The sequence below is a fragment of the Thunnus thynnus genome, chromosome 12 (genome assembly GCF_963924715.1).
Source record: "Thunnus thynnus chromosome 12, fThuThy2.1, whole genome shotgun sequence".
Classification (NCBI taxonomy): Eukaryota; Metazoa; Chordata; class Actinopteri; order Scombriformes; family Scombridae; genus Thunnus; species Thunnus thynnus.
The window spans coordinates 30411207-30421914 of record NC_089528.1 but is presented as its reverse complement, the minus strand read 5'-3'; the positions used below and the strand labels follow the sequence as shown (position 1 = coordinate 30421914).

Genomic DNA, 10708 nt, shown 5'->3' with positions numbered 1-10708 from the left:
TGACTTAATATTTTGAACTGGGTGGACATTGTATCAGCTAGATCGAAATGTGAAATATTCAGTTTGGGCAGCAATTGTTCTTATAGTTGAATAAACTCAAAAAAACTTAAAAACTTAAAAACTTAAAATATTTTTACACTTTACCACCTTATATGTTTTTACATATATACTTATATGAGTATTATATAAGTCTAACTGGGAATTTTTACATCAAAAGTAACTACTGACCTTTTAACAAAGACAAACTACATAAAACCCACCAGGCTGTTTGTAATATAAAAGAAAAGAACAAAATCAAAAGAAAAGCAATAGCGAAAAAGCAAAAAAAACTTGCCCTTTTTTAACTTAAAAAAATGTAACTAAATATGTATAATAATCTTCAGCAGTTTCACACCATCATCTTATTGCCCTAAAAACATGTTAACTAAAACTACAGACAAACTGAGTTAAGGAGCGTTAAACTCCAGTACATCCCTACCTAGCAGGATGAAGGCACCATCTTGTGTGCAGTCACATCAGCTTTCGGGTTGTAAATAAAAACTTAGCAGTGTGTTATTTGAGATTACACGTCTCTGGAAATCTGATTGACCAACATGGAAATACTTGAAACCAGATGTCAAGAATGATTTATTCATTTTACAGTTTAATAATTTCATGACTGGACTTGATAGAGTCTACACACGTTTCTTTTCCTGTTGTTGAAATGCAAGGTTTTTTGTTTGTTTTGTTTGTTTTGTTTTTTTATTTATTTTTGTTAAAACCAAGGTTGAGTAATGAGTAAGAAAACTTAGAAACAACACAAATCTTCATCAAACATCTATTATGAATATGACTCTTGTTCAATGATTTCATGTTCAGATTCACTTCATTCACGCAATCAGTTAGTTTAACCCAGACTGTCAGCTATGTTCAAGAACATAATAAATGATCTCCTTGTTAATTATTATCAAGATAATTATAGTTCTATAACACATTTCTTTACAAATTTACAAAGTGATGAGAGCAGAATATCTATGATGAAGTTCTGCTGTTTTCTCTGTTGAAGACGCTGAAGTGGAAGAGAAACAACAGCACAAAAATCGTGACAGGTGATAGCCTTCATGGATAAAAATATGAATTTTAAAGAGCCATAAAACATCATCAGAATAACAAATGATAAAAAAAGTGTTGACAATCTCAGTTTGATTGACAACTGATCTCTGTGCAGTTCAGAAACACCACAGCAACGGGCTCTCAGAGACAATGGAGACAAAAACATGAAGAATTAAAACAAAGAATTTGACACATGAAGTCTGAAATGACTTCTGTCTATTTGAGTTTACAGAACTCAGCTGTGTTTCCATCATTATAAAGACGTAGTCCAGCATAGAGAGGCTGAGTGAATGTGGTCTGGACTCTGTGGAGGAGAGTCATGGTTTTCATGGTTTTAGAGACGTTGTAGAAGGACAGAATACCTGCACTGTGATCCAGGTACACTCCTACTCTGGAGGACCGACGACCTGAGACAGGAGTTGAGATGTTGTTGAACCAAAAATTATAACTGTCAGTGTCACATCTTAAAGCCCAAGATTTGTCATTACGTCCAAATATACATTCATCTGAGTTTCCTGCTCTGCTGATATTCTTGTATGCAACTGCTACATAAACTCCTCTCCCTCTCCACTCCACCTCCCAGTAACAACGTCCAGTCAGACTCTCTCTACTCAGGACCTGAGGCCATCCAGTGAATCTGTCTGGGTGACTAGAATAAGACTGTTGACTTGTTACCGTTGCTTTTCTGTTCAACTCAGATAATAACAGCTGTGTGTTTACAGTGTTTGGATCCAGTGTGATTTCACATGAACATTTTAAGAACTCAGCTCTGGTCTTGGGTTCTCGTTCTGACAGTAAAACGTCCACTTCAGTCCCTGTCAGTGAGATGTTTGTCCATTTCTCCCTCAGGAAGTTGTGTAGAAACTGGTTGTGATCCTCTGTGTGTGAGAGCTGCTTCAGTTCAGCGTCTTTCCTCTTCAGCTCAGTGATCTCCTGCTCCAGCTTCTCCTGAAGATCTTTGACTCGACTCACTTCAGTTTCCTGCTGGGATCTGATCTGCTGCTTCACATCAGAGCTTCTTTTCTGGATGAGACGGATCAGCTCAGTGAAGATCTTCTCACTGTCCTCCACTGCTTTATCAGCAGAGCGATTGATGGCCTCCACCTCCTGTTGAAGCAGCTTCACATCTTTCTCTCTGTCCTGGATTCTCTGCTGGATTTGTTGTCGACTCACCTCGAGCTCTCTCTGCCTCTCAGTCCTTTCTGCTGCAGCTGAAACTATGTCGTGACCTTTATGTTCATCCAGAGAGCAGAGATAACAGATACTCTGCTGATCAGTATGGCAGAACATCTTCATCACCTCATCATGACGAGAGCAGATGTTCTCCTGGAGCTTCTTGGAGGGGTCAAACAACTTGTGTTTCTTTAATGGAGCTACATCATAGTGAAGCTGGAGGTGTTTCTCACAGTAAGAAGCCAGACAATTCAGACAATATTTGAGGGCTTTCAGTTTTCTCCCAGTGCAGACATCACAGGCCACATCTTCAGGTCCAGCATAGCAGTGATCAGCAGGAGCAGCTTGGAGTCCAGTCTTCTTCAGCTGCTCCACTAAATCTGCTAACATGGTGTTTTTCACCAGGACAGGCCTCGGTGTGAAGGTCTGTCTGCACTGAGGGCAGCTGTAGATTTTCTTCTCATCCTCTCCATCCCAGAAACCTTTAATACAGCTCATGCAGTAGCTGTGTCCACAGGGAATAGTCACCGGATCCTTCACTAGATCCAGACAGATCGAACAGCAGAATTTTACTCCATCCAGCTGAGCTCCTTGCTGCGACATTTCACCTCTCAGTGGCAATGACTGTCTGAGTTTCACTTTGTGAGAAGTGAAACTAGTTTGAGCTCTGATCTAAACAGCATGTGATTCTGCAGTGAATGAAGGCTGCAGCTCTTTTACATGTTGGTTACACGCATCTTCAAACTATAGATCTGAAGGGGAGGGAACAAGGAAATATGTAGACAGACTGGAGCTTGTTGTGTTTGAAAGCAGGAAGAAGAGGGAGGAGTTATCAAGCTATGATTCATTCCAGCAAGAGGAGCGGCTTAAGAGAGATACTGTGTGTTTAACCCTTTTTTCTACAATGAAACTCACGTCTCATTTGAAAACACTGGTCACCTGCTTTCTGGTGTCAAAGTCATCTTGGGAATTTAGGAGAGATCTACAGATGACTCCCCATTTTTCTGAATTACTGTATTCTCCTAAAATCCAGCTCAGTTCAACTTTTAAATACAACATTTCAAACAGAATAGATAAAGAATGAAGACATGAAACACTCTTGTAAAATATTGAATTACCCAAAATGTTGATTAATTAATGTTCAGTATTAGTCCTTTTAACATTTTAAATTCAGACCTGTTTTAAGATAATTGACTAGAAGCTATATTCTAATGTTAGATCTAAAAAAATACAAAAAGTAAATAATTTTGTTGCAGCTCTGAATCCCACAGGACATGAATTCACCAGATTATTTGGCTCTGCAGTTAAACTGCAGACTGTAATGATCCATGTTACCCTCCGTCCAAAGCTGTGATCAACTTGTTTGATAATATGACAATGAAATATGCATTATTTTGCTTTTCTATTTGTCGTTTGAATTTTAAAAAATGGAAATCCTTGTACTTTTCCTGTTTTCATCTTCAAATTGGCAGTTGGAATAGAAATGAAACCAAAACTTGTTTTTTTTGCTTTAATTGTTGTATCTACAGACAGGTGACAAATTAAAGGAAAAAACGGGCCCAGGCCTGAATACTTGACCCCTACAGTGAGGGGATCTGGTGGCTCTGTTATGCTGTGGGGGGCATTTTGCTGGCATGGTTTGGGTCCACTTGTCCCCTTCGAGGGAAGGGTTGTTGTGGAAATTGTCTGGAAACACTGAACACACATGAAATAATACACAAAACACTGCTGGGTTGAAGATTAAAAAATATTAATGTACAACAAGGAGACAGAACACACAAAGATTTGCATCAGTTTGTCTCACTGAACGAAGAGCAAACCTAATCTATTATAGTGAGAGAAGGAACAGAGAGATAATCTGTGATTGGTCAAGTCATACAAACTTGTGGATTTCAACCAATGGCAAACAGCCACAAGGTATACATTTACATGCCCATGTATGCTAGATAAGAGCCACATCTCTATAGGACACAGGAAGGCAAAAGCCCTCACCTATATGTGGCCTTTGACCCCTTAACCTGTCCTGTCTACTCCAAGACCCAGGATGTTACCTCATCTGAGCCTAAACAAGAATGGAAAGAGAAGATTGGGCATCCTAAAACACATTCCTTCTCCCAAGGACATGCACACATTAACAAAGCAAATGATCATTCTTGCACAACTCTGCACATTAAAATGATTAGCCAATCCTTTGGTCTTTCATTACCTTTACAGGGTCACTGCAAATCAATACAAAGTTGTTCTGGGTGATCAACTTTATCCTATGATGAAATATTTCTATCCTGATGGGAGCGATCTCTTCTGGGATGACAATGTCCCCTTTTCACAGGGCATGAGGGGTCATTTAATGGTTTAATGAGTATGAAAATGAAGTGAAACATTTGTTATGACCCTCACAGTCACCACCTATGGGAGATTTTGTACCGATGTGTTAGACAGCGCTCTCCACCACCATCATCAAAACACCAAATGAGGGAATATCTTTTTAAAGAAAGGTGTTCAACCCTCCAGGAGAGTTCAGAGACTGTAGAATGTCAAAGCTGAGGAACACCATTCTTCATGTTTTGGAAATGCTCACTTTTATTACACAGGAAATTCTGCTTTGTTGAAGTTAAACAGCTTTTAATTTTCATGGCGGGTACATGATGACAAACAGAACCAACATGTATGAACTGCACTCCAGTCTCCCTCAGGGTCAACCAATCACACACTGTGATATCAATCTGTTGTCATGACTATCCCACTACTCTTATGATGATGTGCTGCCACCTGCTGGCTGCTTCCTGTCACTGCTCACACACAAAAACAGCAGGTGTCAACACAAATCTTCCCCAAATATCTATTATGAACTCTTAATGGCTTAAAACTAGAATGAACATGTCAAGTTCTCCTGATATTGATTCTGATTAGACTGAATGCAGCTTTTCATATGTGTGTTATCATTATGATAAAATGATTCCTAAATTACTTCTGGACTAGAAAAGGTGGAGTAACTTTACCTGTGATGGTGCAATAAATCAATCACAGTTGTCAGAAACACTAATCATGACAGTTTTAGATGCATTTCTTTGTTGTCAGTTAAGCATAAATAACAGAAAGTCTTCAGCACAGCAGGCAGTTTTGTGGATTGAGAGATTAAACCCCAAACAAAATGAGTCACAAGAAGTTTGAATCAAGTCTGGATTAAAACTTTACAACTCAGAAGCGTCTGACTGTGAGGTGACAGAGCTAAACACTGAACCAACATGACAGCCTCATTCTGAACTTTCATCTTCATGAAAATCAACTTCAACATTAATGAAATGACCTCAAGTTCATGACGACACAATATCTGTTGTCTTATGTGTGTCAGGACTCAACAAAACATCTTCACATCCACATTTGATCGAATTATTATTATTATTATTTCTTCAGTTTTTTCAGGCCTGAGTACAAAATCCTCTTTATTAACTAAATGTACAAATAAAATCTCAGTTTGTTTAAAGCAACAAGTGATAGAAAACTCTGCTCATTTCTCTGTGATGAAGCTGTTTTAGTGAAGAAAGCTGAAAGTACAGAGACTGACTGACAAACGTTCTTCTGCTCTGAACATGAACTCTGTACTTTGTGGTGTTTCAGGAGGAAAACTGCCTCAAATAAACTCTCATATTAGTTTCACATTTTCTCCAGAAGATTTGAATGAGATCCTGAAATGAAGGCAGAAGAAAATACTTTGTTCATTGTTGAAAAAACATCTTTATTGATTCTGTAAAGCTTCAGATTGTTCACACATCCAATCAGTAAAGTCTGTTAAATGACTCTTGTTCAATGATTTCATGTTCAGATTCACTTCATCCACACAATCAGTTAGTTTAACCCAGAATGTCAGATATGTACAACAACATAATAAATGATCTCCTTATTGATTATCATGATAATTATACTTCTATAACACATTTCTTTACAAATTTACAAAGTGATGAGAACAAAATATCTACGATGAAGGAAGTTCTGCTGTTTTCTCTGTTTAAGAAACAACAATAAACAAATACATCAATACAAACATGAAACTAACATTTAGAACAAAGAGAAGTTTATATTTTCATCTGAAGAAACGTCAGTGAAGGTAAAAGACGTCATCACGAGCAGTGATAGCCTCCATGGATAAAAACACACAGGAAAAAGTGACATTTAAAGAAACTCAAAACGTCATCAGAATAACAAATGATAAAAAAGTGTTGACAATCTCAGTTTGATTGACAGCTGATCTCTGTGCAGTTCAGAAACACCACAGCAACGAGGTCTCAGAAACAATGGAGACAAAAACATGAAGAATTACAACAAAGAATCTGACACATGAAGTCTGAAATGACTTCTGTCTATTTGAGTTTACATAATTCAGCTGTGGCTCCAGAACCAAGACTAAGTCCAGCATAGAGAGGCTGAGTGAATGTGGTCTGGACTCTGTGGAGGAGAGTCATGGTTTCAGAGACGCTATAGAAGGACAGAATACCTGCACTGTGATCCAGGTACACTCCTACTCTGGAGGAACCAGGACCTGAGACGGGAGTTGTGATGTTGTTGAACCAAAACGTATAACTGTTAGTGACACATCTTAAAGCCCAAGTTTTGTCATTACATCCAAATAGACAATTATTTGAGCCTCCTGCTCTCCTGATATTCTTGTATGCGATTGCTACACGAACTGCTCCTCCTCTCCACTCCACCTCCCAGTAACAACGTCCAGTCAGACTCTCTCTACTCAGGACCTGACACCATCCAGTGAATCTGTCTGGATGACTAGAATAAAACTGGTGTTGACTTGTTACTGTTGCTTTTCTGTTCCCCACAGATAATAACACATATGTGTGTGCTGTGTTTGGATCCAGTGTGATTTCACATGAATATTTTAAGAACTCAGCTCTGGTCTTGGGTTCTGGTTCTGACAGTAAAACGTCCACTTCAGCCACTGTCAGTGAGATGTTTGTCCATTTCTCCATCAGGATGTCCTGTAGTTTATCTCTGAGCTCTGACACAGCTGCTGTCACATCCTCAAAGTATCTCAGAGGACGGATATTGATGCTGGATGAGTCTGTAGGATCACTGAGTTGTGACAGTGAGGGGTAGTTGTGTAGAAACTGGTTGTGATCCTCTGTGTGTGAGAGCTGCTTCAGTTCAGCGTCTTTCCTCTTCAGCTCAGTGATCTCCTGCTCCAGCTTCTCCTGAAGCTCTTTGACTCGACTCACTTCAGTTTCCTGCTGGGATCTGATCTGCTGCTTCACATCAGAGCTTCTTTTCTGGATGAGACAGATCAGCTCAGTGAAGATCTTCTCACTGTCCTCCACTGCTTTATCAGCAGAGCGATTGATGGCCTCCACCTCCTGTTGAAGCAGCTTCACATCTTTCTCTCTGTCCTGGATTCTCTGCTGGATTTGTTGTCGACTCACCTCGAGCTCTCTCTGCCTCTCAGTCCTTTCTACTGCAGCTGAGACTGTGTCGTGGCCTTTATGTTCATCCACAGGGCAGAGATAACAGATACTCTGCTGATCAGTACGGCAGAACATCTTCATCACCTCATCATGACGAGAGCAGATGTTCTCCTGGAGCTTCTCTGAGGGGTCGACCAGCTTGTGTTTCTTTAATGGAGTTACATCATAGTGAAGCTGGAGGTGTTTCTCACAGTAAGAGGCCGAACAAGTCAGACAAGATTTCAGAGCTTTCAGCTTCCTCCCAGTGCAGACATCACAGGCCACATCTTCAGCTCCAGCATAGCAGTGATCAGCAGGAGCAGCTTGGAGTCCAGTCTTCTTCAGCTCCTCCACTAAATCTGCTAACATAGTGTTTTTCACCAGGACAGGCCTTGGTGTGAAGGTCTGTCTGCACTGAGGGCAGCTGTGGATTTTCTTTTCATCCTCTTCATCCCAGAAACCTTTAATACAGCTCATGCAGTAGCTGTGTCCACAGGGAATAGCCACCGGATCCTTCAGTAGATCCAGACAGATCGAACAGCAGAATTTTGCTCCGTCCAGCTGAGCTCCTTGCTGCGCCATTTCACCTCTCAGTGACAACGACTGTCTGACTTTCACTTTGTGAGAAGTGAAACTAGTTTGAGCTCTGATCTAAACAGCATGTGTTTCTGCAGTGAATGGAGGCTGCAGCGCTTTTACATGTTGGTTACACCCATCTTCAAACTGTAGATCTGAAGGGGAGGGAACAAGGAAATATGTAGACAGACTGGAGCTTGTTGTGTTTGAAAGCAGGAAGAAGAGGGAGGAGTTATCAAGCTATGATTCATTCCAGGAAGAGGAGCAGTTTGAGAGAGATATTGTGTGTTTAAACCTTTTTTTATACAATGAAGCTCACGTCTCATTTGAAAACACTGGTCACCTGCTTTCTGGTGTCAACGTCATCTTGGGAATTTGGGAGAGATCTACAGATGACTCCCTGTTTTTCTGAATTACTGTATTCTCCTAAAATCCAGCTCAGTTCAACTTTTTCTTAAATGCAACATTTCAAACACAATAGATAAAGAATGAAGACATGAAACACTCTTGTAAAATATTGAATTTCTCAAAATATTAATCAATTAATGTTCAGTATTAGTGCTTTTAGCATTTTAAACTCAGAACTGTTTTAAGATAATTGACTAGAAGTTATATTCTAATGTTAGATCTAAAAAATTCAAAAAGTAAATAATGTTGTTGCATCTCTGAATCCCACAGGACATGAATTCACCAGATTATTTGGCTCTGCAGTTAAACTGGAGACTGTAATGATCCGTGTTACCCTCCGTCCAAAGCTGTGATCTACTTGTTTGATAACAGGATAAAGAAATTCTTTTTCTGTTTTTCGTGAGTTTAAAAAAAGGAAATCCACGTGCTTTTCCTCTTTATGTCTTCAAATCGGCAAATTGGAATAGAAATTAAACCAAAACTAGAAAACAACTTGTTTTTCACATTTATTGATATATTGATATATATCTATATTATCTGCCCCGACTGCATCTCTACAGAAACATTGTCATTGGCTTTGCTTTCTAAAGTTCTTTCTGTAAAAGCAGCAGAAAAAACAGTGAGCCTTGATTCATCATCCACCACTGAAAAGACTAATAGAAACACCAGTAAAGGTAAAAACATTGGTGTAAATGTCCCCAAAACAACTGATTATTGGATCCACTAAAGACAATCTGTCAGGGTAATTTTCAGAAACAGTTCTACTGGTTATTACTCACAGGTGAGTAGTTGTAGTTCAACTTGTGAGTCGATGTTCAGTTCTGGTCCACCAGTCAGTGCACAGACCATCTGACCATGTGACCTCTCTGTGAGTTGCCACCTTATTGTGGTGGAGGGGTTTGTGTGCTCAGAGGATGCTGGCAGCTGTGTTGTCTGGAGCAAAGCTCTTGGTAGGGTCTCCCACGGCAAACTGGTCCCCGGTGATGAGCCAGACGAAGAGCAATTCATGTCAGGACTTAATGTCAGACACGTTACTGGAGCTTGTACAGCACCACCCACAAGGAACAACCAGCCTCAGTTTTTAAAAAAAAAATGATCCTGCAGATTTTCATTTAGAAATAGGTTAATTTTATCTCAGGTTTCCTGCAGATCCTTATTTTGAATTATGGTCGGTCTTAAATTCTGAATCAATGCAGACTCACAGGATTAACTTGTTTAAATATAAAATACTTTGGACTTTGGTTTCGACTCAGTCAGGTCCGGCTAAAGGTAACAGATTGAGGAAGTAAACAAAACAGAGGAGAAGACCTTGCTCAGCCTGCATTGGTTTACAAGACACCATAAATTCAAACAAGCCAGGACCAGAGTACAGCTTGTACATTGTCAAACAACAGAGAAAGAAAATAAAGAAACAACCGAAGCATCTTTCACCTTCAGACCATCATTGAGTAGGACAGAACTCCCAACTCACTGACAGAAGCTTACTATGTATTACTGAAATATCAAAATAAACACTAATTAAATCTTGTTTCCTACTTGTTTAATGGGCTGTTAAAGTGGATGAAAGGTTGGTAGATATTCTGTATGTCCAGAACTGCTGAGCTAGTTAACTTTATGTCTAAAACTTGTGTAATTTCTTGAGTCGTGAGGTTTCATACAGAATTAACTCTGAAATAACAGAATTAAAAAGTTCTTCAGTGGCTGCTGGTTAATCAGTTGAAGCTTTGTATTAGAACAGGACTATTTCTGTTGGCCTTGACTCAGTCTCAGGCTCATGTTGACTATTTACTTTGAATTACTATTAACTATTAATATTGTGTTATTGTTTAAAGGTCTCGCTCAGACCTAATGTGCATTTGTTGGTATTGTCACATTTTTGATGTTGAGTTCTTAAAGAGCATTAAAAAGTGTGCAGCAACGCTATGAAGCTAATAGTAAATGTGTAATTTGAAATGCAGAAGTGTTCCAGCAGTGCAGAGACAGAAGTTATTTTAATTACCTAATTTAATAAC

General features: G+C 39.3%; 1 protein-coding gene across 1 annotated transcript; it reads right to left on the bottom strand.

Moving 5' to 3' along the window:
- Positions 1-5990: 5990 nt before the first annotated feature.
- LOC137194716 (tripartite motif-containing protein 16-like) lies at positions 5991-10489 on the bottom strand. The gene has a single exon (XM_067606831.1). The coding sequence runs from the start codon at positions 8292-8294 to the stop codon at positions 6624-6626; it is 1671 nt and encodes a 556-aa protein (XP_067462932.1). The 5' UTR covers positions 8295-10489; the 3' UTR covers positions 5991-6623.
- Positions 10490-10708: the final 219 nt, after the last annotated feature.